The following is a 27459-nucleotide window of genomic DNA, read 5'->3' as shown; positions in this document are numbered from 1 at the left end:
CCCTGTGCTGTTCAACATGTTTATTAACAAGTTTGCAAGACAACCTAAAACTGGGAAGGATTGTGAACACATTGGAGGATGCAAGTAAAATTCGTAAGGATCTCAATAGATTGGAAAGTTGGGCTAGAGCTAACAGGATGAAGTTCCACTTGGACAAATGCAAGGTGCTACACCTTGGGAGGAATAATAAAAAACACACATATAAAATTGGTGACAATCTGACTGGATGGCAGCACTATGGTAGAGGACTTGGGAGTCTTGGTATTGCTGTATTTGGCATCAGGAAGGAATTTTACCCCATGCTTAGATTGGTAAAGACTATGGGATTTTTGCCTTCCTCTGCAGAGAGCTGCTTCTACCTGGCAGCTCTTGAGCATATATTAACAACATTTTGTAGAAGTAGGACGTTGGCTGCTGCGGTTCCCCCGCTTTACCTGTGGCAAATTAGGGTATTAGGTCTGTGTTGTGTCAGGGTTGACAGTATTATGCAGAGTTTAAATTGTGGATTGTACAGGATTGTTTGGATAGGGATGGTCCTGCCTCAGGCATGGAGTTGGACTACATGACTTCTGGAGGTCACTTCCAGTCCTATTTCTCTATCACTCTAAGTGTATAGACCAGGGTTGTCCAACTGGTGGCCCACTGGCTACATGCAAACCATAAGGCATTAAGTTGTGACCTCTTGGCTTCTGCCTGGACACTGTTTATGCCATTGCCCTCCAGGATCCCCTTCTCTGACTTTCACTGTATGATATGAGCCTGTTCCAGGGGCCAGGGTTGTGTGGTGCAGCATGGTCCAAGGAACTGAGGGTAAGCCTGGGGCCATATGCATGGTGTAACAGGGGTGTATGCATGGTGCAGTGGGGAGCAGGGGCAGTATGTACAGTGCAGCAGTAAGGGCATGGGGTGGGCCCACATGGGCAGGGGGTGCAGCAGTGGGAGGAGGGTGTGGTGCACAGTGTGGTGGCTGGGTGTGGGTGGCATCCACATAGCATGTGGCCGGGGGTGGCCAATGGCTTGCCCTGGAGCAGCTTGTGGGTGTGCAGCCCCTGCTGGTACAGCTCAGGGGATGTTTGGCCGCAGCTGCTTAGAAGTCGGGCAGCCTTTGTATAGACGGTCCCAAATCATCTGACAGCCAATGCAGTTACTTGTTCTCATGTCCTAGAATAAGTGAGTTTGTAGGAAGGAATCTGAATGAGAATGCATTGAGCTGGTAGTCTAGTTCTTGAGGGGTATATACAAATAACATTATGAAAGGGGGTGTTGAGACATTTATGTGCCATGCAAACAAATGGCACCTGGCATTACTGCAAGAGCAGAATGGATATAGGTCATGGGTGGGCAAAATCTGGTCTGTGGGCTGGATGCAGCCTGCCAGGTCATTCTATCCAAGTTGTGGGGCCCCTAAAAATTTTAGAAAATTAATATTTAGCTGTCCCTAGCTGCCTATCATGTGGCCCTCGATGGCTTGCCAAAAATCAGTAAGCGGCCCTCTGCCTGAAATAATTGCCCGCCCCTGATATAGGTTGATCTGAGGTTTAGGGCTCATAAACTGGGTTGGGCATAATTATCAGGCCTTGAAGGTAAGGATATTATTTCAGGTGTCTGTGGATTTCATGGAAAAATCAGTGTTGAAAGCACTATCCCTAATTAGCTTTACAATGAGAAAACATATAAAGGTATTGTGCATATGACATGACCCCAGGACCCTCGAGCTTCTACTGATGTAGCAATTCCACTTTTGGTAATGTAGTACCATGTAGTACTCCAGAGAAACTGTGTAAATAGTGTGCCTTGTCCATTTGATTTCATGTGTTCTCTCGCAGTGATTACCATAGAAAATTTAGAGATTTAGATTTTACAGAAATTTATTTTAAATGTTTTGTATGCATTAGAGACTAATGTTAGGATATATTTTTCAGTTTTATGAAATTCCAATTTTCATGAGAACACTTTTGAGTTTTTCAAAAATTGTTTTACTTCACTCATATCTATCAAAGAACTATATGCATTGTTATGAGCTAATGATAGTTTGATTATAGAGAATACATCCATGATGTAGGTATTTACCAAAATAAACATTTTCAGGTATCACAGTAATCTGTGTGGTCCATAAACTTAGGTAAAAGTGTATATGTTAATATTAAGACATGTTTGGTTATGAATAGAGTTTGTGTGAAGTATGGCAGTCCAGTTATTAATGTATTGTAGGGGAAAGATAAGATTTACTTACATTTTTGTATGAGCAGCTTTGCATGGCTATAAGAGATTACGTATTTGTAGATCATATTTTTTCTTTTAGGTTTTAACTACCTTTTGGGGTTATAGTTTAATCATTATTCTAGCTTATCAAAAAAAGTCACAATGACCTTTTGTTGCTGCATTTTGTGTTTTGCTGGCAAAACTAAAGTCTGTTTGGAATGAGCCAGTGAGATCAGGGGATTTGACAAAAAACCAACAAGGGAGCTTCAGCAATATAATGCAAAGGCTTGATTTATACAAGTAGCGGTGATGAGTGGAGGAGCTGAAGGTGTGAAGTACTGACCAACAAAATTACCTAACATAATACGCTAAAAGTTGCATTTTTATATTTTAGATTTCAGTCTTATTGGCCCTGATACTTTTTTGGATTTTCCATATACTGGGGTCAACAAACTTAGACTTCATTGCAGGGTGAGGACAGCGATAGTTGCAGTTTTGTTGAGGTTTTTATCTGTTTATGTATAATCAAGTGGCCTTAGCTGACAAAAATTACATGTCAAAGCAGAACAGTTAACATTCTCTGTTACCATGTTTCTTATGTTCCACTAGCGTTAGGAATGAATGCTTGCTTGTATATGTTTCCAATGAATCTGATGGAAAGCTAGAGTCCTTTAAAATGATGTGTACTAGTAAACAGGAAAATGGGGCTTTATCTGTGTTCTTTGTTTTGCTTTATTTTAAAAGCAGTGAGGATAGTTTTGTTACTGCTCGCTTCAGAAGGCAGCGTTTGGCTGTGTGACTTCAGCCATCTGTGAAGAACAAGATAGCGTGTGGGAGACGCTGTTCTCTAGGAAACCATGAAAAAGACAGATCAGTGAGGAAAAGTGTCACGTTCCTGGTATGTGCGACTCCTGGTTAGACTTAGCTGCCTGAAAGACTGTATTTCCCTCTGGCCTCCCATGAGTGTCCAACTGGGATTTAGGGCTTGTGCATGTTGGAGGTGGAATTTCAAAGGGGCTGGATGGAGACTAGAACTCACTGCTACATGAGGTAAAAATACTACTGATCCCACTGAGTTCAAAACTAAATACAAAATTCATGCCTATAATTAAGGTTTTCTGGAAGAAGTTCTATATGTACACAGTTACTAACCAGATATTTCCCCCACAGGCTAGTGCTTGGGGGAGGGGAGGGAGGAAGAAAGAGAGAAAGTTAGTTTTCATTTCTAACTTAAAGTACTTGAGAAGTCCTATCCAGAGAGACAGTTGCACAGATTGGTGAAAGCTCAGCCCAGCATACCTTTTAAGTCCTGAAAGACTGTAGTTGAATAAATAGGCATTTCAACAGGCCTAGTTTGTATGAATAATACCAAGGGAATTATTCCTTGAACACACTGGAGAGTGCTGTCTTTATGATGTGGTAACTAATACAGCTAAATTAGTTGAAACCTGTTGTGTAGTTGCATTAACAAAGAGCAGTGGCAGTGTTACAGTGTTTATTTAGTAGGTTAATTTAAATGTATATTAGTCTAACAGCATTCACACTACGAGTTACACAACTGAACTATATCTGCTTCTAAATCCATGTAGTTAAACCAGTATAAAAGCTGAGTGCAGATAAATTCATGGGCCGCGTCCAGACAAGCACAGCCGTGCAGTATGTGGTGCTGTGACCACGTGTGTGGTGCCACATACTGCATATTCAGATGTTCTCTGCGCTGCAAGGGAGTGCTGCCCATGTCCATGCTGGTTTTTTTCCCTGTGTTTTTTCTTTTTGACCCCTGGTTATCCAGGGGTCAAAAAAAACCAGCAGGAAAAAAACCCGAGCAGCACATGCATGGTAGCATGCACTGCTCAAAAGCAGAGCTGGGCCACCCAGAGCTGTGCTGCAGTTGCCAGCCAGGCTCTGTGCAGCAGAATCACTGCTGCCACAGCCCTTGGAGGCCCCCAGGACCCCAAATAAGGCTGCATTGCCAGCCTCCCTTACCCAACAAGGGTAACTTGCCACTTGTCAAAGCAAGTGTGGCACAGGCATTCCCTGGGGACAAGTGGTGGCGCAAGGTGTGCTGCCGCTACTTGTCCCTGGGGGACCAAACATCCATGTCACGTCTGGACACGGCCATGGTGACCATTATATCAACTGTGGGGAGTAAGTTCCAAACACTTGTGACTGTTCCACTTCTTTTGGTTTTCCATAAAGATAAGATATATGAGGTTGGCAAAAGTCACAACAGTTTATTTTAAATACAAGTTAGGCTCATGCCATAGACTTTTAATAGTGTGTAACTGGTGTTTCAGCCACTTTCCTATGTACTGTAACTTTTTAGTTTTGTTTACTGGCCTATTAAAATTGAATCATATGATAACCTCTCTTCTTATACATTCATTCTTTGTTATAAAATTTCCATCTTTGGTCTCTGTTCAAAAGTCGATTATTCCTTTATTTTAAAATCACCATCTTGCTGAGATCAACTTATTTAGTTTATGTTGAGTCAAGAGACTGAGGAAAAGTGGAAGATTACAAATATCTTGTTGAAAGACGCAGAAAAACCTTCATTAAAGAAGTCTTGACAAAAGAAGACCATTGGCTATTAATGCACTATGTTTTAGGCTATGTTTTTTTGGACTAATGATTTCCACATCAGCTCTCACATAAATAGCATATCTGCTGGCTTAGTTTTAGATAGGGCGTTAATCTTTAGTTGTTAGCGGATGACTTGTCACAACACACTCAAAAACCTATGTGTTACATCCTTCTGGAACATCTCCATATCAAAAACCATGCTATTGTATATTATGGCAGATGTATTTGTCATAAGTGCTTTATGTATATGTGTCATCTATGCATTTCAACTTTCTTTTTTACTGACCAATCCAGAAAAATCCTCAAAGCTGGTATTTTCCTTTCTTCTTCTTTACCTTAACACACATAATGTCCATTAATACACACCTGTTAGCAGAGGCTGTTCCCTTGGCAGATGTGGTTTAATATCTTTGATGGATGTCAATAATTACCAAGCTTAGAACACATTAATAGGGATTCTGCCAGACCACTAACCTTGTGTAATTGATTGACCTGAGTAAACACCCTTTGTGGGCCAATGAATTATAAAAAGACAGTACTGAGCAGATAAATGCCACTGGCTTCCAAACCAACTGAAACCATGAAAGTGATATTATTGGCTTTGGTTTATATTCCATTTACCATAGCCCTAGAAAGGTAAGAAAGCATTTCAGGTATCACAGTTTATTTCATGCTCAGCTGACTTAATGATCTCTGTGTGTTATCATGAAGGCCAGTTCTGTTTCATTTAGGTTTTTTAAAAAGATGAATTGTGCTGGGGGAAGGAAGGCCAGTTAATGTTCTGCATGTTTATTTTGTTTGCTCAGGGTCCCTTTAGTTCGATTTAAATCCATCAAGAAGCAACTTCATGAAAAGGGAGAACTGGAGGTATTTTGGAGTAATCACCAACCTGACATTTTTGCACGGAGATATCTGCATTGCTTCCCTTCAGATATCTTTTTACCAGCCACTTCAGAAAAGCTGTATGATTACATGAATGTGAGTACCGTCTTGTGCAGTAGAATCAAAGAGATTATTTATTGTTTTGAGGGTAGGTTTTGTTCAGCATACTTGAAATCTGGTGTCCTACATGAGGCTGAGGCTAATTGCAGATCAATTCACATCAAATGTTACACCCTTATAAATTAAATTGCTGGTTTGCAAAAGATTGGTTGTGAAACACAAGCAGAATTAGGATAGAAATGAAGTCTATTGGAAATGTCCCTATAGATCAGCTCATGTAGTACTATACTGATTTTATTGAATCTCCACATGACTGTTGATTTGAATGAAGGATTGGGACCTATAATAGTAGTCTATTTTGTATTTAGCTGAAATAAAACTTTTTAGCATGTTACAAAATAAAAAAACTCCTCTGTCCGAACACGTTAGGACACAAATCAGTGTTTAATTAATTAAGACACAGAAACACTAGTAGAGTTCTATTTTCTATTACTGTACTTGAAGTACCCTAAGTATTAAATAGGCAAATGTCTGATTCCAGCCTTGATAATTTTATCGTCCAAAGAAACTTGAAAGATAAAAGACTGGGCCTTGGGTGGAACATTACATCACACAATGACTCAGCTTCTTACCTTCGTGCACACCATACGTTTTGTGATCTACAGCATTGTTTGGCTTTGTCTTTGATTGGCAGTGTTAACATTTCTCTGTGAAGAAAATGAGGTTGCACAGGCCTCTCAGAGGACATTGTGTTTAGTTAGAAGAAAGAGAAGGCATGGCAGCTGGATTTGCGGGGGAGTCCCAATGTGGTGGGCTGAAAAGAAAAAGACCCAGAGACTGGAGTGGGAGAAGAATGCAAAAGGTTAAAACAATCCTCTTCAGAATTAGAACTGGCCACAAGTTTTCAAAATTTAGATTTTTTGGGGGGTTGGTTATTCAGATTTTGACAGAAAATGTTGTCATAGTTTTTATTGTTCCAATCTTTGAATGCCAACATAAAAAAATCCCCCCAACCCTTAAATACAAACAGCATTTAAATATAGTTTGTAGATATTTTTAGTGTTTTTTCAATCAGCTCTGACAGTCAGTAACACTCCCAACCTATTCATGGCACTGACTGGGGCAGGGAGGGAAGCACTGGACAGCTTTAAGGCAGGCCTGCCCTGTCCCAAGGGGAAATGCTATTGAGAGGTGGCTCTGAGGCAGCCATTCATAGGTTTGAGAGACTGTCAGGAGCAGCCCAGACTGGCCTGGCCCTGCCCTGCCCTGCTTTGAGGAGAAATGGGCAAACTAGTGCCTTCTTGCACCTCATCTTGAATCGCTGAATTATATAAAATTTCCAAAAATGATAGAAGCACATGAGCCGTTCCAGCTTCCCCCAGGACTGTGGCAGTTTGACTCTCCACACAGCGAAGCAGCTTTATCCAACATGAATAGGTTGTGAAAGGAATTTTATACAATGAGTGGGATCCTGCATACTTTGCCAAACCTTACCTCCTCACCCCCCACCCCCCAAAAACAAAATAAAACAAAACAAACCTGCAGCACTTCTGTTCTTGCTATATAGGTCTTGAATGATTTTTATAAAAATACAAGTACTAGAAATATTGGGAAAAGCAGCTGCTAGTAGAATGACTTCTATCACTGATTCTGAGTAGATAGACTATTTAATCTAGTCAAAACTTCAGTGCTTATGAATTAGGGTTTATTTGTCTCTCTAGCTTTGAACAGTATGTGTGGAGTATGTGACTGTTACGTATCATATCATAAATCAAAATAATAATGATAGTAGTAATAATATAAGAATGAAATGGAATTCCACTTCTATCTGTTATGGTGGAGGTAGCACAAATGAACTGGAAATGCTGGGTGCATCTACATGTTTATTAGTGTGCTTTTGCTAATGCATATTAAATTTAGCACCTCCATTGTGGGGTATTATAAACAGGTCCATTAGCTTCTTTTAATGTGCATTGGTAAAAGCACACTTGTTTTTGTGATGCTTTAATGAACCTTAAAATCAGGGGCAGATTAACCTTTTAGTGGGCCCTAGGTAAATATTTATGGGCCCCTACTTTTTTTCACTCAATAATTATAATATGTAAAATAAACAACTGGGCACCTTCTTCACTTAGGGCCCTAGGCATGTGCCCAGTTTGCCTATGCATTAATCCAGCCCTGATTAAAATAGGCTAATGCACATTAAAACACCCATTTAGGGCATCTATACATGTGCTCTGTGGGTGGGGAAGCACCTTAATTAGAGCAGCACCATAGGCGATAGAAAGGCGGCTAACAGAGCTTCACCCCCCAAATGTGGGGCAGCAGCCCAGCTGAGGGCTTCCAGCAGCTGCAGTGGGAATGAGGAGGGAGAGAGGCAGGCACTGCCCACTAAACAATGCAGGACTGAGCCGTGAGCTGCTTGTCCGGGGAGCGCGGCTCCTGCTGCTGCATGCACTCTGGGAGGTATGGTGGGGGGTGCCCCCAGTCTGCGCAGGGCAGTGTGGGCTGTCGCTCTGGGCTAGGGCCGGGGCTGCTCAGGGCTCTTCCTGGTGGGGCGAGCGGCGGTGGCACTGGGAGGGTTCTACGGTTGGGGGGACAGCTGCAGCCACCCCGAGATTCTCCATAACCCACCCAACCTCCCTCCCAGTGCCACTGCTGCCCACCCCCACTGTAGCACAGCCCCCACAGCCAGGAAGAGCCCGGTGCTGCCCAGGCCCCAGCCTGCACCAGCAGCCTGTCCTGCCCTGCGTAGATCAGGGGCACATGCCCCCCATGCCTCCTGGGCGATAGCTGCCACCCCCTCCCCATGCCCCATGGACAGTTCGCAGCTCTGTCCAACATCCTGTCCTGCCCCAGGGGCTCCGGTCCCTCTGGCCCAGTGAAACAGCTGAGGCTGGTCCCACTCTAGCCCCCTGCTCCAGGCCCCTTGGGCAGTGCAGGGCTGGGGCTGGGGCCGGTGCAAGGAGGCAGTTGGGGCTGGGGGGTGGCAGACTCATTGGTGTGGGAGGTGTTGGCGCTGGGCAGTGACCCTGGGCTTGGGGGAAGGGATCCCATTTCAGGGCCCAGCTCACCTCAGCTCCCTCCTGGTCCCAGCCCCAGCCCCAGCCCTGGACACATTCCCTCTCCTTTCCCCCCTGCCCCTCCTCCCACAGACTTTCCTGCCTGGGGGTGTGTGTGTGCACATGTGCACACTTGCTCGGCCCTCCCCACCCCCAATTCTTTTCTCCCTCCGCCTATGAATGGCACTCTAATTAAAGTGCCTGGTGCAACTCATGTATCAGCATCCCTGTGCTTCAAAGTGGCAGTGGGGGTGCTTTATCTAAAGCTCATTTGACGCGTTTTAGATAAAACACCCCTACCACCATTTTGAAGCACAGGAACCCTGATACATGAGATGCAGATGCTGGCAGCAGACTCCATTAATCAAGTTTGCTCTGATATGCTGTCAGAGCAGCTTCTGTGCTCATTTATAGGCACCCATAGATGCTCCCACTGATTCTCAGAGTAAAGTTCAAAGAACAAAAATCTAAATTTCTATCTAAGTGGATAAGTTAATTGAAGTTTGGGGGTTTTTTACGCTAAAAAAGGAAACATCATGTCATCACTGAATGATATAGGTAGAGCAGTTTGCTTACTTATAGAATCATAGAAAGTTAGGGTTGGAAGGGGTTTCAGGAGGTCATCTATTCCAACCCCCTGCTCAAAGCAGGACCACCCCCAATTAGATCATCCCAGTCAAAGCTTTGTCTAGCTGGATTTTAAAAACCTCTAAGGATGGAGCTTCCACCACCTCTCTGGGTAAATTATGCAGTGCTATTGCTGTGTAAGTGTTATGATGCAGTGTTATTACTTTTTCTTTTTTTAATTGAGCGGGAGTCCTGGATCAAGACCCAAAGGATTTACACTCTGCAAGATAAAGACAATAATACACTTTACATATATAACATACTGGTTAATTCAGTATTAAGCTGTTGCAGGCTTTCCCATCTAACTGTATTGTTGTTGTTAATTACCAGGTAAGTTGTTGCACAGAAACTGATAAAAAAGGACAAAGCCCCACCTTTCAGAGCTTGTATTCTCACTTTAAAGTTAATACAGTGAAGTGATTAAAAATGGGAGGAAAGGCAACATAGAAAATCAGTCAGTGACTTGGTTGTGGCACGTGCTCATCTGGATGTTCTGTTATGTTTAACTCACGTTTGTGGTTTTACATTCTCTGACTGGGAGTACAGACCATGTTCTATTCTGTACTGAATATATTAATGTCAATATACTAAAAATAAATATCAAAATATTTGCATCATTACAAAATATTTTGCTTCTGACTACTGCTTTTTCTACTTGTAATCTGGATTCCAGAAATGCCTTTTTCTAAAAATAGGTCTCAAAAGCTGAAGTGCTACTCCATGGGCAGATATGGGCACCAAGCACTTAGAGCTTGAAAGCTGATAAACTCTTTACTTCAGAGTTCATGTATTCTCACATTATCTCTATCTGCATTTTATACCCAAGAGCCATCCAAGGCTTCTTTATCGACTTGATAAGTTTTGTGTGGTGCATCAGATAGAGGCTGAGAAAAAGAGAATGGAGTTGATCAGCTTGTGTTAACTTACTAATTATTACTGACTGGAATGCATCCCAATAAAGTCTATAGTACTATGTCCTAATATTATCATATTTGCACTGCTTGTCAATTACTGTTCAGATATTTGTGAAATCAACATGGCTAAATGTTACTGTTCTTATGACGATGAAACTTCCAGTCACTTTGCATCTGTACTTGCTTCACTTGAAGTCATTGGAAAAACTCCTACTGGCTTCAAGTAATAACAGGTTTAAGATCTTGCTAGGAAGTCTTTAAAGATATCCAACATCCTAGACGACACTACAGTAAGATTTGACTTAATCGAATATTCATGGGACAACGAAGGAATGGGTTGCCTGGCAGAGGTCATATTTAATTTAAAGTCAAGTTGTAAATTCAGTCCTTTTTAGGAATAATCTGTATTGAACTAGGTCTAAACTGCTTGCATATTTTTCCTTCAGGCCCAGTACTATGGGGTGATAAAAGTTGGGACCCCTCCTCAGAAATTTACAGTGGTATTCGACACTGGATCGTCCAATTTTTGGGTCCCTTCAGCCTACTGCATCAGTGAAGCCTGCAGTAAGAAATGTTATATCCCTTTAAGCTTTTAACTCTTTTAATGACAGAGACCATTCTTCCTGTTTAAAGTAGTTCCCCTGAACTGAAAACATTTTTTGCTGAATAATATGTTCAACTAAAAAGCAAACACATTTAATGAAAAAACATCAGTTTCACACAATAGCTGTACTTCAAAGCCCTATTATAGAACTATTATTCTGAGATATTCAGTTCCAATTTTATTTATTATTGAACAATGGTGAAGGAACTGATATTCTCCATTACTATACATAATATTTCCAGTATTGCAAACTCTAGAATTTGACATTGCTAATTCTACAGAACAGGACCGAATGTAGCATAACAAGATAAATCTGTTTCCATTTTACTGGTTAGGTGTGTCTGAAAAAGGAGTCTATGGAAGTATGGTTAATGGAATGTATCTCAAAAGAGTCATCTGTTGAGATGCACTGGATACCCAGTACCACCCACCCACTACCACCTTTGTGCTTGAAAAGTCTCAGAAACAACATTTAGACATAGTACTCTTGGGAACATTTAAGACTTAATGGCTTGGGACAGAAATTACACATAAACTGGTATAAGTGATCAGAAACCAGTTCAAATCTGTAACACAACAGAACTTCAGTGCACGTAAACCACTTTCAAAATGGCCAGAACCATTTTAAGAAAAACCTGGATGGATGTAGTATCAGACTTAAGGGCACATACAGAAGTGAAGTTTCTGGGTCTAACTCATGGCAATTAATAGAAATTGCCATGAGTTATATTGTTCCTCTTAGTCCAACATATGTTAGCTGTTGGATTGGGAGGGTGGAGGATGGGAACTGATCCAGGGAGGGAGGCTGCATGTTGCCCTGCTTTCCTGTGTCTCTTCCCCTGGCTCTGCCCCCATTCTCAGAGTTTCGTTTCTGTCCTTGGATGGTGGGGGGGAGAAGGCAGGGGGGGAAGTCTTCTGGGGTTTTCTCAGCCCTGATGGAGTAGGGGGTGGGGTAGATTGGAGCCCCCACCAAAGTGAGAGGCTCCAATCCACCCGTACCCCAACTCCAGCAGGCCTGAGAACCTCAGAAGGGACCTCTTTCCCATGCCTTCTCCCCAACCAATCCAGAGAGAGCAGCTGAGCCAGGCTGCTTTTGCAGCTGGATCAGACAAAAATTAATTAAGTCACTTTGCTTAGGAGTGGTTTAATTTGACCCCTCATAAAATCACAACTTTAGAGTGATTTCAAGGAGCTGATCGTGTGACAAATATAATTTCTGTCTGCACCTTAACTGATTCAGGTTAAATTGGTTTATTGAAGGTCTATCCCAGATCCCATCCAGGTTCCAGTTAACTTACAGTCCCCCAGCATCCCAGGATGTTTTATATTTTCACAAATCCCCCTTCGTAGGGTGGATGGGCTAGACTTGGCCCAAGCTATCTGGTCCAGCTAAGCTGGGAGTCATGCTCTAGCACCCCCCCCGACTTCTGGCCTGGGCTACTGGAGACATGTGGCTGCATTTCTGGAATCAAAAGTCAATGTCTGTTCACTTGTTTATTGGTTCAATCTATGCAGCTTAGACTAACTTGCAAAATTGAATGGATTCAACCTCAGGTTTTTTGACTGTCTGTACTTAGCCAGTGCAACACACAGATAAAATCAGAGTGGAGTACTAGGATAGAAAGGTTACAAATGTGCCTACTGGGGAGAACATCTGATATGTGAGTGGTATCATTTGGATGCTATTCCTAACCTTGATTATGACTACCAATCTAATCTGACTAGCTGGCTGCCCCTACCACCCCAGTGGTACTGGGTACTCTGTGAAAACAACTACAACTCTTTCTCTTCCTGATATCTTTAGGGAACCAGGGTCTCACATTTATCCTGTAATGTAGGAATGTAGGTACTCTCCTTATTCACTACACTGTTGAGACTTAGGGCCCTAGTACCTAAGAGCATGAGATCCATAACTCTCAGCATCCTTTTTTGGCCATCTTCCCTCTTTTCTATAGCAGTGGAAATGGAAAGACTCCTTTGTCGCAGCAGTTGTTGTTACGCTGATCTTTTGTCTAGGAGAGGTGAAAGATGTCTCAGAATTCATAGGGCTTGAGAAAAAACCTAGTGTTCCCAAGGATTTATGGTCAGAGCAGGCTGACTTTGTACTTTCCTCCTCAAAGAAACAGAGAGTAGGAGTCTGGAAGTTGCCTTTGAAAGCTGTCTGGAAGGCCTTGGAAGACCCTTTGACTTGGTGGTGTTTGAAATCTAGATTAGAACATTGGCTCTTTCATATAGACTAGCATTGGGTTACTATTTTATTTCTGTTTTATCCATCCCTCACGTTTGCCATAATATGCAACCTCTGCTGCTGCCAGTCCCAGCTGCTAATTGGCATTCTGACACTGGAAAAAATGCAAGGCAAAAGGAAACTTGAGAAAGTGAAAACATCTGTAGAAATAGCAGGATAATATATATTTTTAATGCAGAAAGGAAATGAATCATTTAAGTGTTTGGGGAACAAAGTGAGCATTGCAATGTTATGGCAGGCATCCATCCCTTACTGTATTATTTTGTTTGCTTGAATGTATCTGAGAAGGCTGGTGCATTCCTCATCTTTGGGCTTAAACATGCATTTTGTTTTCTCAGGGGTTCATGAAAAATTCAACTCCTTTCTATCACACTCCTATCAGCATGGAGGTCAAGCCTTTTCTCTACAGTATGGTACTGGGCAGCTTCTAGGCATTGCTGGCAAAGACACAGTACAAGTGAGTGAAACTACTAAGTCATCAGAACCACTCTGTAGACTGGGTGTTTATTACTTTCCAGATGGGCAAGATGTTGATATTGACCTAATTTGGGGCCTGCCTTACATGTTACTCCTGTTATGCTGATGCAGCTGCTATCAGTGGAGAGGGTTGAGCTGGAGCCCTTCAGGGTGGAAGCAGGAGAGGAAAAAAGCTGTCAGCACAGTGTTGTCTGTGAGAAGCCCTTAGCTGCAGAAATTTCTCATTCTTTAGTTCAAAATAGCATGAATCTGACCTTGAGGGCTTACTGCAAGGTCCAGCAGTGTACTCAAATTTTTGTGATGTGGTGTTTGTGACAAAGGACGGTGTTGCTGGGGCTTTGATTTCATCTCTGGATCCAACATAAGGAATAGCTGTTGTTTCAGTCTTTTTATCTGGCTGTATTTTAAGTTCATAGCAAAGAAGCCTAGAAAAGACATGTTTAATGTAGTATAAAGTAAATGGGCCAAAGCTTAATTAAGACAGACTTAAGATTCTGTCTTGCCTGCTTATCAGAAGTTTTAATGCAGCTAAACTTATGATCTGGAAGGGCATGAGACACCATGGCTACATCCCTACAAGCAGGGGCACGCAGTTGCTGTGGGGAAAAAAAACAGCAGCACAAATTCACATTGCTGCTTTTTGCTCCAGTGCACAGCCCTGCATGTGGAGTTAGTATGGGGGAAAAATTCTCCAGGTGAGGTAGGGGAGGCTGGGAGCCTTACCTGGGGTATTGGGGGCCTCTCAGGGTTGCAGCGGTGGTGATTCAGGAACATGGAGCCTGGCTGGCTGGCCACACACTGGGTTTGGGCAACGCATGCTGCCACCACATGCACTGCCCCACTTTTTTCTGGAGAAGTTTTTGACACTGGGATCTCCCAGCATGAGAGCAGCTCTGCACACTGCATGTGCGCGCTTGTCTGGATGCTGCTCACCAGGCAACATAATTCTATGTTTTTCGGTTGTTGGGTTTTTTTTAAGCATTTAATTTCATTGGCTTTATGAATGATTTCTCAGTGTCTGTGTAAAAAACAAACAACCCCTCCCCCCTAACCAACCAAACAAACCCCAACCCCCCCCCCCAAAAAACCTGCTGCTCCTTCTCCACTGCATCTGACTTCTTGGAAGTGAGTACCCTAGTCAAGTCCATAGGTTGCATATTAACCCCTTCACTGTCCCTGAATTGTCTTTTCATCTTGTTTCTCCACCACAGTCTATTTCTCTTTTTTTTCAGCCCTCCTCCCCACAGAAATGTAAGGATTCATATTGGGACTGCAGGAGAAGGGGCTAGAGAGTGGATCTGGGAACAGTATAGGGTCTAGCATGAAATAAGCAGGACATTTTTAGAAGACAAGGTAGAGATGGGTATGTGGAGGAGCTTGGAGGGCAGAACTGGAGCCCATACAATATAGCCTCTCTCACAAAGGGGCACAGGGTGGGATACACTAGCTATGATCAATCCTGAGTGACTGCAATCAGTTTGGGAATAATCAGAGTGATAGTCTGAGCTTCAAGTAAATGTACATATGCTAGAAGAATGGAGTAATTTTGTAAAATGCTTGTGGTATTATGGCGCTATTTCACCAGAATTTTTAGCTCAAAAGATCCAGATTTGGATCAGAAATCCTATTGGGCCAATTATTTGGAGTTCCCTGTTCAAACTGTAAAGTTAGAACAGGGCATATCATTGTTTAGTGTTCGACATCTGCCTGAAAGCAAAAGGAGCACTAATTTCTGTTGCAAGGCAAAATAAACATAGATACAGGTACTGGGTTAGTCTTGGACTTGCAATTTGTTTCAACATGATGTCATTGCCCCTCCTGCTGAAGGTCTGAGAAGTGATGAGAATAATATCTGCCTCTTCTGCCCTTTACTCATGTTTTGTTGTCATTAGCTTGTAAATAACTGGCAGCCTTTAAAGAGTTTTTTTTTCCAGCCATATCCTCACTGGTGTGATGCATGCTGCACTATTGTAAGGGCCCTGCCACATGTTCAAATGAAAGCTTGGTAGAAACCAGCTATAAAGTTACACATATTTTCAAGCACTAACTCTGTAGGTAGTTGGCTCTTATAGCTGGATGGGCATCTTTTATGGCATGATAACTAATTTGCACATATGGCTGGTATAAACTTATTGTGTGATTAACCAGTGAACTGCATAATATATGTAAGACATGACAGGGGCTTTACTAACACAAGTACCTTTACACTCCAAACATTACATTTAATAGAGCTAATGCATTTAATCACCTAACATGCAACTAGCATGGCTATTTCCTGTTATCTATCATTTATTACTCTAATTTTCTTTTCTTTTCTTTTTGTAATAATGGCCAGATTAGCAATATTTCTATAGAGGCACAGGATTTTGGACAGTCTGTCTTTGAACCAGGCATGACCTTTGCCCTTGCACACTTTGATGGAGTAATGGGTTTAGGATATCCATCTTTGGCAGTCGGCAACGCTCTTCCGGTGTTTGACAGTATGATGAACCAACACTTAGTAGAGGAGCCGGTGTTTTCTTTCCACTTGAACAGGTTAGTTTTTAACACTGAGTAAATTGACAGTGTCAAAAGAAGCAAATTTCTATTTACTGTAAATGGAGAAAACTGTCCATTTGTACATTTCTTCAGCTTGTAAAAAGAAAACATTATCAGAAAGTTATTTAGATAGAGACACTAGTGGAGCATAGCACAATGTCCCTAGAAATGTCCTGAGAAATGCTATTAAATTTGGTTTTTTAATATAATACTTCTTGTAACTCAGATTATCTTCACTGCATAATACGCAACCAATGCAAAAAAGTGAAAGCTCCCTGTTCTATTGATGTACTAATCTGAAGAATTTTCATTTGAAACCTTTCTTAAAGTGAAAACATGGTCATATTTTTTGAACTTTTTGATGAAAAGCAACCTCTCCCACCTTATTTGTTTGAATATTTTTCAGTTTAATCACTTAATCTGTTTTTTCACTTATTTTTTTTTCTCTTCTTCCCTTTTCCACTTTTCACAAAAAAAAGTAGGGTGAAAGGAAGGAGTGAAAAAGGGGAAAGCAAAGACCTCATGTTTTATCAGACCAGAAAATTGTTGAATTTTGTTTACAAAACATATTTATCAGTTGCTGAGAAGCTGCCATAAGAACAGTTGCATCCAACTTTTTCTGTATTTTGAGCAAAGAATTCATAGATTTCTAGGGTCAGAAGGGACCTGTTAGAACATTGAGTCCAACCCCTTGCTATGGGCAGGAAAGAGCCCTGAGGTTAAGTAACCCCAGCCAGGTGCTTGTCTAATCTCCTTTTGAACACCTCCAAGGTAGGGGAAAGCACCACCTTCCTTGGAAGCCCATTCCATATTTTGGCAACCCTCACTGTAAAGAACTTCTTCCTGATGTCCAATTTAAACTCTCCTTCAGTTTATGGCCATTGTGTCTAATAACCCCAAGGGGCACCCTGGTAACCAAACAAAGTATTCCCTATTCCCTGCTGACCCACCTGATGAGTTTGTAGACAGCCTTGAGATCACCTCTCAGCCTTCTCTTGTGGAGGCTGAAGAGATTCAGGTCCCTCAATTAGTCTTCATAGGATCTTACCTGCAGACCCTCAACCATATGAGTTGCCCTCCTCTGAACCCTTTCCAGGTTATCCACATCCCTCTTGAAGTACGGCGCCCAAAACTGGATGCAGTACTCTAGCTGTGGGCTCACCAGTGCCGCATAGAGGGGAATTATCATTTCATGATACACTTACTAATGCAAGAAAGACTGTTTGCCTAGCAAGTAGAGGTAAAGATCACTACTGTGTTTTAACTAAGCACAGTATTTCATAGGAAAAGGAATCCTCTTCTAATCTTAGTTTCCTAGCTCAAACCCAGAGTGATTCCATTTCAATCAACAGCTTCACCCTGCATTCATATGGAGAGTGAGACCAGAAACTGGCCAGAGCCACTGCTTGTATCTTACCCCCACAACTCTCAATGACCTAAATATAGTTTTGTTTTTTGGGGTTTTTGGTTGGTTGGGGGTTTTTTTTGGGTGGGGGGAGAGCTTGGTAAGGGATTTAGGATGGGAGCTTCTGATTGGAGACAGCAAATAATATAATTTAAAAATAATTTAATTTAAGTATAACTTAAAATTGGAAGTCTTAAGCTTTCACTGTAACTTATCCATTTAAAAAAACCCAAGATGTGAAAGGGTTGGAATTGAAAGTTGATTCCTCTTTACATTTCATGTACTTTGATTTGCCTATGTATTTATCTATCTGTTTTGTTTTATGTTTAGAGGAGACGACATTGAAAATGGTGGAGAATTGATCTTAGGGGGAATAGATCATTCCCTCTACAAAGGTTCAATTCATTGGGTCCCAGTCACTGAGAAAAGCTACTGGCAAATTCATGTTAACAAGTACGTATGCACATGTATAAATAGCATCAAACTGCTTCTATGTGTGGAGAAGAAAATATATGTTAATTCAATCCCAGGAAATCTATGCTGCAGTAACCTACCTGTAGGTACTCCTTTGCAAAGGCCCTACTTCAAGGAGGACACTGAAGAGAGTTAGCTTTTCCTGGGCTACAGTAATGTTTCTAAAAGCCACTTGAAGGAATGTCCCTTATTAATATGACACCTGTCAGGTTACTAAATATTATTCCCAGGATACAGGTCTTGTAGCTAAGACACTGAAGAACTGAGTTCAGTTTCCACAGTGGTCCTGTGTGACTTTGCTCAAGATGTTTAGTCTCTCTGTGCCATAGTTTGTAGCATGTCCACTGATGGTAATAAAATGATAGTGATTATCATTAATTTCCACTAGGGTTGGAAGGGACCTCAATGGATCATTGAGTCCAACCCTCTGCCTGTGGCAGGAAAAAGTGCTGGGGTTGTGTGACCCCAGCCAGGTGCTTGTCCAGTCTCTTCTTGAAGACCTCCAAGGTAGGGGAGAGCACCACCTACCTTGGAAGTCCATTCCAGATTCTGGCAACCCAAACCATGAAGAAGTTCTTTCTGATGTTCAACCTAAGTCTACTCTCTATCAGCTTGTGGCCATTGTTCCTGGTTATTCCAAGGGGTGCCCTGGCAGACAGAACATCTCCTATTCCCTGCTGCCCCCTCCCCCCGGTGAATTTGTATACTGCCACAAGATCCTTCCTCAGCCTTCTCTTGCGGAGGGTGAAAAGGTCCAGGCCTCTCAGCCTTTCCTCATAGGGCCTTCTCTGCAGGCCTCTAGCCATATGAGTAGCCCTCCTCTGGACCCTCTCAAGGTTGTCCGTATCTCTCTTGAATTTCAGCGCTCAGAATTGGACACAGTATTTCAGCTGCAGCCTGACCAATGCCACATAGAGGGGAAGCATCACCTCTCTGGACCATAAATCAGACATTGTCAAGGCCAGTGGTAGGCCTTATATTTGTTCAAAGTTATTTAGCTTACCCTGAAGTATAGGAGCAACACGTCTCTCCATTGACCCAGTCACCCACATTTATTTTGAAAGGATTCATTTCCATAAATCAATTGTGGGCTTCATATAGCACAGATCTGTATTGTTGCATCAAAAGAAAATCAGCATATCGGGAGTCATACTTGAGAAGGAATGCAGATGAGATAGAAATATTTCCTGAAACATGGAGATTACTTAAAAGGATATTGTTTTACAAAAACCTTAACCATTTGGATAGGGCCTGATGCACCTACATTGCATTGCAAAAGGCAGTTAGCTCTGCTAATTACTTTGTTACATTGATGACTCATATTTATCTTGGAGTTGACAAGACTCTGAGATCGCTTTCTGCTACTGTGCAGCTGAGAAGGTGATTCCCCAGCCTATATGTGTGCTAGTGATTCCCTCTCTCTAGGTGCAGCACTTTGTACTTGTCCTTGTTGAACTGCATCCTATTGTTCTCTGCCCACTCCTCTAACTTGTCCAGGTCCACCTGGATTTGGTTTCTTTCCATCAGTGTGTTTATTTCACCCCATAATTTTGTGTCATCTGTGAATTTGGACAGAGTGCTTTCCGTGCTCTCATCCAGGTCACTGAGGAAGATACTGAACAGCACCAGCCCAAGGACCAAGCCTTGGGGGACCCCACTGCCCACATCTTTCCTGGTTGATACCGATCTGTCCACCCCCACTCTTTGGGTATGACCCTTAAGCCAATTTGCCACCCACATGACCGTGTAATCACCTATGGCGCAGCCGTTCAGTTTGTTTATGAGAATAGGATGGGATACCCTGTCAAAGGCCTTCATAAAGTCCAAGTAGATAACATCTACCTTGACTCCTGGATTTAAGCATTTAGTGACCTGGTCATAAAGAAATAAGGTTAGTCAGGCAGGATCTACCTGCTATGAACCTATGTTGGTTCCATTATTTACCTGCTGGACTTGATTAAAGTCCCTGCTAACTCTGTCACCAGTCTCTGTATCTTTATACTGAATAAAGTGCCTGCATATGTTCTTATTTTTCTCATGCAGCGTGAAAGTCCAGGGACGGATTGTGTTTTGTGCTCACGGTTGTGAAGCCATTGTTGATTCAGGAACTTCTCTTATTACTGGCCCCTCTTCCCAAATAAGACGCCTTCAGGAGTACATTGGGGCAAGTCCAACACAAACTGGAGAGGTAAAAACCACAGACTAAGAAAGCAATTCAAAAGGAAGGGCAGCAGTAATTTTGTCCCAAAACTTAGGATATGGCATTGCAGGGAAAGGGAGAAAATGATGGACATTAGGCAAGAAGTAAGACCTTTGCAATACAGATATTGGGGAGCCGGTGTGGGGGGAGGGAAGGTATTTGCATTGTATTGTTTTTTCATCCTCCTTCCCTTCCTCCTTTTCCAAGGTATCTCCTCTCCTCAATAATGATACATATATAACTACTGGAAGTAGCTCTTTAAGGTTTTTTCCTGCTAAGGATGCCCAGAGAATCATGACATCATATACCAGATCGAATATCTTTTTGTAAACCAAGGGAAAAATGACCTTTCCCAGGTCTTAGGGCATGACTGGTATCTCTTCCAAGTCCAGGAAGAGTTCCTGTAATAACCAAGAAATTAAGCTAAAAACTGTAATTTATTTGCACCCCCTTGTTCTACCACTGAAGGACTATGGTATTGTCCAGACCTGTGGGTCTCTAGTTATTAGGCTAAATGCTAACGTCATCAGAACTCCTGCAGAGAACCAGATTGAGCCAGGCCTTCTCTTTTCTATCCTTCCCATCTTCTGCACACATTTACTCCCTGGGACCTTTTTAATTCTTTTTTTCTTCCCTGCTTATATCTCTCTCCCCACCTGCTTCTTTTTTTCCTTCCCTGCGTTGTGTCTCGACTTTGTGCTGTGTTCTGTTGCCATCCTCAGCTTTTACTCTCATCCTTCTAAAGCTCTATTTGCTCTCCACTTTCCTTGCCACTTCCTTCTTTCCATACGCAGCTCAATTTCAGATCTCCATTGTTTCCACTCCCTTCCTCACTATGCTACCTCCCGGTCAGTGCCAGTGTCATCCTCTGATGCTCTTGCATCTTCAGGGACTTTTCCTTTGATGTCAAAACAGCTTTATTTAATCACTTCACAGCTTTCCATTTGTAGACTGTCCTCCATGTTGATTTCTATGTGCATTTATTGGGTTGGATCATGTGAATTTTGAGACTTTTCTGTGGAACACTGACTGCTGTATGGCAGACAAGGTTATTTGGGTGAATCTGATATCTTTTGTTAGACCAACTTAAATAGTTGGAAAACAATTTTTAAGCAAGCTTTTGGGTTAAAATTGTTAAAACTTAAAAATTGTTTTCCAACTATTTAAGTTGGTCTAATAAAAGATATCAGATTCACCCAAAGAACCTCATCTGCTTATGTCCTTAGACCAACACAGCTGCAACCTAGACCCCTGTGACTGCCGTATATAAGTTAAACTTTTCCACTAGTGTTTTTCAAGTTTGGGTCTCCACCCTTCATGAACTCCTACTGCTGAGCTTGTGATATGAGGTGTGGTATATGAAAAGACTGAATTTGGGTTCAAAAACTTGTGCTTTATATATATGATATTTAGTTAATCTATAAAGGTGCGTCGTTACCCTGCCTTCTGTATGAAAACACTGCCATCATGAGGTGTGTTTTATGTATTACATCATGAGGGCAGTGCTATACATTTTTAAGAGGCAAGGATTTCTTAGGGTGATATATTTTACTGGACCAACTACATAGCAGAGTTAGACAAGCTTTTGAATGCAAGACATTCTTCGTCGATTTTGAGTACTTTTCAGTACTAGGGCTTCTTTCTTTGCTGTGGCTCACATTTCCCTAGTGCATAGTGGGTAACATTTTCACATGACTTAACTTCTGCAACGTCTAAAAGTACTGAGGTAACAAGAGTGAGACAGCTAAACTCTATCCCTCTCTAGGGACAGTGTCATTTATTTTTGCCAGTGCTTTACTGCTGACCTTTGGCTGACTTGCTGATTCAATTACTGCATTGCCACAACTTCAATACCTACAACACAACAAACACACATATGGTTTCTTTTCACTTTTCATTTTTTTTCTATTCACTTTTCAGCAATCTTGATTACAGCTCATTCTGTTGCAAAGTCCTTTTCTAAAGCAACATTAAGTCTACATGGTGAACCTTGAAAATAAGTCAATGCCAAAGATAACGTAGAAAGCACAGTTTTAATTCTGCCCCCTTTGTGCTTATTTGTGCCTGATTCACAACTGTGTTATTCCAGTTTTGATTATGTCTAGTTAACATCAGTGATTTTCAGTTTACTAATTCTAAGAGAAACCTGTTTTGTTTCCAGTCTAAAGTGCATGCACATGCATGTTTAAGATAATAAGTGAGCACATAAATAAAGGTGATATTTATCATTCATACTTGCAAAAAGGAATAGTTAAAATCATGTATTCAATTTATATTCATGCAAAAAATAAACAGGGCATGAGAGGGAGACTTTTTCCCCACAGAGTCACACAGTTTTTTATTTTCACTACTTGGAATATGATTTTAGGCAATGTTAAAATGATATTATTCAGTCAAGTTTCAATTTCTGTTTCAAAGTAGCCTGAACATATAATGTTGCATCCAACTTTTGTAGATATTAAAGACAAATCAAAATACAGAGGCAGATTACCTTAGCATAAGTGGTTGCAAATGCCAGTGGCTGCAACAGGATTTGTATTCCCATATACCAGGAATTAAATTGTCCCAGCCAGTTTTGTATAAATGACATTTGGTTATGACCCTCATATCCCACAATGAATCCTCATGGCTGTTACACTGATGCTGTATATACCACAGGATACTTAACTGCTCTATTTGAGTCATGTTTCTCAGAATGGACTCAATGGGCATACAAGCCAATGAGTGCATCTACAAGTACAATTAGCATGCAGAAATAAACTCCAGTGCAGTTTGTCCCAGAGTTTATTTCTGCCGGGTGCAGAATTTACACATACACCTGGGACTGCAGCACGTTGAGCCAGGGTAGAGTAGACCTGGGCTAGCAAGGGATCTGGAGGGTCAGCCTTCCAGCCTGGGACTGTTGTGCCCTGGCTCAGTGTGCTGTGGAAGGGTTGGCTGGGACACAAGGGTGCTACAGTTGGGGGATAACCGGCAACCAGTCCCAGTCACCATCTACACATACATTTTGGTATGCTTAACTACTCTGCTATAGGATAGTACTTGTCCTGGACAGTATCATCCTACGCAGAATTAATTTACTGCACTCTAATACGGGCGCATGTGTAAATGGTAATGTTTTACAGTGGAACTAATTAGTCAGCTCCACAGTAAAGTGCATGTGTAGATGCACCCAATATTGTATAAAACACAATGTGTAAAATAGCAAAGGCATAAACTAGTTTTACAAAATTCTACATTACTTTCTTATAGGAGACTTGTAAAGCAATATGTCAAAACAATAAAGCTGACTATAAAGCTTCCCTTGGATTTGAGGCTGCTATGGCCTATAGCATCTGTGACCTACAGACGTTCTAAATGGGCTCTATTCACCAGAAACTATGATAATCTATAGAAAGGGATGGGTTGTGGTGGGAAGGTGCTTCTTTAGGGGTTTTTGAGAACAGGCTATACCTTGGAAGCAGCTCCCAGAACTGAGGCAGACTGGGAGGAGGAGGAGTGCACACAGCACAGCCTACTAATATTTCCTTTATAAGAGACAGTGAGCACCCACAAGAGTGTGGCTGTGCTCACTAGTCTAGCATCTGTCTTCACATTTGTCATTCTTACTGTTTAGGGACATCAGTATCTGGCCTTGATTTTCCTACTTGTGTTAGGAGCCTGGGGTGTTAAACCAGTGCCTGAAACTGAGATATCCCAGGTTGCTTCCACCACTTTCACTCCTATGCAGGGCCATCATATAACCCTGAATGTTTGATATGTTACAGCTATTTTGTATTCAGCAACATACTCCCAGATTTGGTTCTCTGGTTGATGTGTAGGTTTGAAAGTTGATAGACGGATAGCCATTTTTAATTAAAAAAAGCAGTGTAAAACACCAAACATAGGAACCTCAAGTCAACCAATTTATTGTTTTACAGTTCATTGTAGACTGCAGAAGACTGTCAAGCTTGCCACGTATAAGCTTCACTATTGGACACAAAGAATACAAGTTAACAGCGGAACAATATATAATAAAGGTATGTCTGTAAATTCTGACAAACTTTTCCTGCCTGACTCTGAGATGACAAAATATTGCTCTAAATATAAGTGCATTTTCCATTCTAGGAGTCCATAGATGGAAGATCCTTGTGCATCAGTGGCTTTCAGTCTCTGGACATCACCACTCATTCTGGACAGCTTTGGATCTTAGGAGATGTATTTATGTCTGCATACTACTGTGTTTTTGATCGTGGACATGACAGAGTGGGGTTTGCAAAAAGTGTTCATAGAAAGGAGCATTTCTAAGGTCTTACTGGCATCAATTCTGCCATAAACAGAAAAAATGTTATTACAATGGATATGAAACGTGTTTGTAAGGATAGAACCTCCCTCTTCTTTCTCCTCCTGCCCCCAAATTTGCTAGGGATTTAGGGTACACTCTAGCTCCATTTTTTTTCATCTTGGTCCCATCTCTATAGAGTTGTAACTGAGAGAGACAATTATTTATTTATTAAATGAGTGACTGGAAGCCCTAAGAAGGGCTGTGTCACTAGTGATTAAAATGGCAACAGCTTGCCTGTAGTATTTCTAATGGGGTGGGAGGGAAAGTGTACTTAGGAGAAGGTTGCTAAATAATGCAAAGCTTATTGTGTGTCAGTTACAATTGTGTGAAACCAATCCTAGTTGGATCATTTCCACATGTGTCTCTTTTCTTTCCTGTCAGTTTCCCTTTGTTTTTTCCCCCCTACTGCCGTCTGTTTCTTGACCACATCATTTGTCCTTGTTATGACTCAGTTGTTACTCTCATTTTTCATATTCTTTATTGGGATTTTGTTCTTCCCTTTCCACCTTTGGCTTCATAGAATCTCTTTAGGGGCCAAATCCCATTAATTTAAACAGGAGTTTAAATCAATTGTTTGTACACTGAGACTGAATCCCTGCCCAACACCCCCCCTCGGATGCGTCACACAAGACACTGACTGCATAGTAGCGTCATGTGGCAAAAACCGTGATACGATGGTACTGCACAGTAGTATTAGGTCACTATGCAGTAGCATCACAAAAAAGGCACTTGCCAGTACTACTACACAGTAATTCGGGTTACTGCACATTTATTCAGTACTTATATAAAGGACAATGCTATACATTTACTAAGTAAATGTGCAGTAATGCTATACATTTACTAAATAAATGCGCAGTAGTGTCTCATGTAGACATGGCCCCTGTCTCTTAAACATAATTTCGTGCTATTGTACCTACCCTTTTCCTAAGGTCTATTCTCATATTTTCTACTTCTTTTCCCGTTTAGTTATTGTGGTTTTTTAATTGGCAAATCTTTAGTAAGATGCTGCCTTTAGTCTTTGACATCTTCACACTTTGATTGATTGAAGCATCTGGGACTGGCATCTGCTTGCATGACAAGAATTTGGGCAGAGAAACAGGGATGATGCAATAATAGCATTACAAACTAGTCAGAGGGGACCAGCAGGCATTGGGGGAGTCCCTGTTCCCCTGAGCACTACCAGGAGTGACTAGGAATTACAGTCACAAGCTGGCAGAGGGTAAATTCAGATTAGACATCAGGAGGGGCTACTTCACTGTCAGGGTGGCTAGGATCTGGAACCAACTTCCAAGTGAAGCGGTGCTGGCTCCTACCCTGGGGATCTTTAAGACGAGGCTAGACAATCACCTTACTGGGGTCGTTCGACCCCAGTACTCTTTCCTGCCATGGCAGGGGGTCAGACTTGATGATCTGCTCAGGTCCCTTCCTACCCTACCAACTACGAAACTATAGTGAAATGCTTGTTAAGTAGGAATGACAGAAGCATCACCACATTTCCTACTATCTCAGGTCCCTTGCTTAGGGTTGCATCATAAGGAATGGCAGCATTGCCAGAAATGAAAAGTAGTCAGAGATAGCTAAGCTGTTCTCAGTTGCATTGTTGATTTTTGCAATCATGGTTTTATCTAATTTAGACCTATTTGAATATTTGTTTTGCTTGTTAGAACTAATCTGAGGTATGGATATACAAATAAATGAAACCAATCAAGCACAAGCAGGTTTGAGTTGTTTCTGTTTTCATTTAATTTTAGATTTTCTTTCACTGAGAAGTGAACAGATGAAACAATTCTGCTAAGGTTGATGTGGTACAAGATAGAGTGCATTGTGGAACCATTTATGAAGGAGCTTCCTTTGGTTCCAAGGTATGGGAGAGAGGAAATAAAGGTAAATGGAATGGAAAAACTTCAAAGACACTGAAGAATCAGAGCAAAACCAATGGGGCCCTTGTGTGCCCTTCCTCGCTCCCAGGAGCCCCTGAATTTAATCTATAGCAGTTCCACACAATGAGGGTTCTGTGGCAAGGTTGGAGAGAGAAACAGCTGTTGTATGTAACATATTCCTCACTAAAGGGGAGAGAGATCCCGCCTCTAGGAAATTTTCAGGGATTACATAGATCCGTCAGTACATTTATCTGATTGCAAGATATGGCCAGGAAAAAACTTGTTGACTTCAGTTACCCAGTAGAGAATGTAACTGTTAGTTGGGAAGATCTGATATCTTTGAAGGGATGACTCAGGTGGGATCTAAATGTTCAAGGGACAGGCAGTAGTCTTATTCGTTGATCTCTGTTCCTGGACTGTCACTGATCTCTGGTCAATGCAATTTCTCGGTGATTGCTACACTCACTAGTATCATGTTCTGTAGGAGGTCAGCAAGTAGGCAGGGTACTGGCAGGGAAGCTGTGGCCAGCCCTGCTTCCCCCAGTACCCCTGCTCTGAGATCTGTGTGGGAGGGACTCTTCCCTCTGGGGACAGGAGGGCCATCTAGTGTCCCCGCCTCCTCCTTCCCCCCACCCCCAGTCAGGCACATTTTATGAATGAAACTGGGGAGGACCTAGCTTAGTCCTGTCAGAGACTGCCAGGCCTTGATGAGGTTATCAGACTGCTAGCTACAGTCTTTCACTTTCAGTGGTCTCTGCCCTGTGGTGGTTAGCTGTTTGCTTCATGCCACTTTCCACCCCATTTTTCACATTTCCACCCCTTTTGTCTTTTTATCTGGCTAATTCTGTCCTAAGATAACTCCACTGGAAAGACTGAAAAAACAAATCAGAACAAAATTCACTGAACTAATCTAACATTTGTCATAGATGCATTGTTCATGTTCTCCTCCTTCTACCCTTTGTCTGTCTCATCGGTTTTG

At 41.9% G+C, this 27459-nt stretch overlaps 1 protein-coding gene across 1 annotated transcript; it reads left to right on the top strand.

Annotated features, from left to right (window-relative positions):
* Window positions 1-5334: 5334 nt before the first annotated feature.
* LOC109315502 (cathepsin E-A-like) lies at window positions 5335-25716 on the top strand. The gene is made up of 9 exons (XM_019543228.1): window positions 5335-5421; window positions 5592-5763; window positions 10777-10894; window positions 13521-13639; window positions 15995-16194; window positions 17933-18055; window positions 20120-20264; window positions 24197-24295; window positions 24384-25716. Exons 1-9 carry the CDS (start codon window positions 5336-5338, stop codon window positions 24561-24563), a joined length of 1242 nt encoding a protein of 413 aa, XP_019398773.1. The 5' UTR covers window position 5335; the 3' UTR covers window positions 24564-25716.
* Window positions 25717-27459: the final 1743 nt, after the last annotated feature.

This window comes from Crocodylus porosus, unplaced genomic scaffold, assembly GCF_001723895.1.
Source record: "Crocodylus porosus isolate Cpor-Errol unplaced genomic scaffold, CroPor_comp1, whole genome shotgun sequence".
NCBI lineage: Eukaryota > Metazoa > Chordata > Crocodylia > Crocodylidae > Crocodylus > Crocodylus porosus.
Note: the sequence above shows the minus strand (reverse complement) of the source record. Positions and strands in the feature narration are given on the sequence as shown.

Coding starts and splice junctions, on each gene's coding strand:
- LOC109315502 (XM_019543228.1), top strand. CDS start 5,336: ATGCCACTGGCTTCCAAACCAACTGAAACCATGAAAGTGATATTATTG. Junction 5,422..5,591: donor TTTACCATAGCCCTAGAAAG/GTAAGAAAGCAT, acceptor TTGTTTGCTCAG/GGTCCCTTTAGTTCGATTTA. Junction 13,640..15,994: donor CTGGCAAAGACACAGTACAA/GTGAGTGAAACT, acceptor AATAATGGCCAG/ATTAGCAATATTTCTATAGA.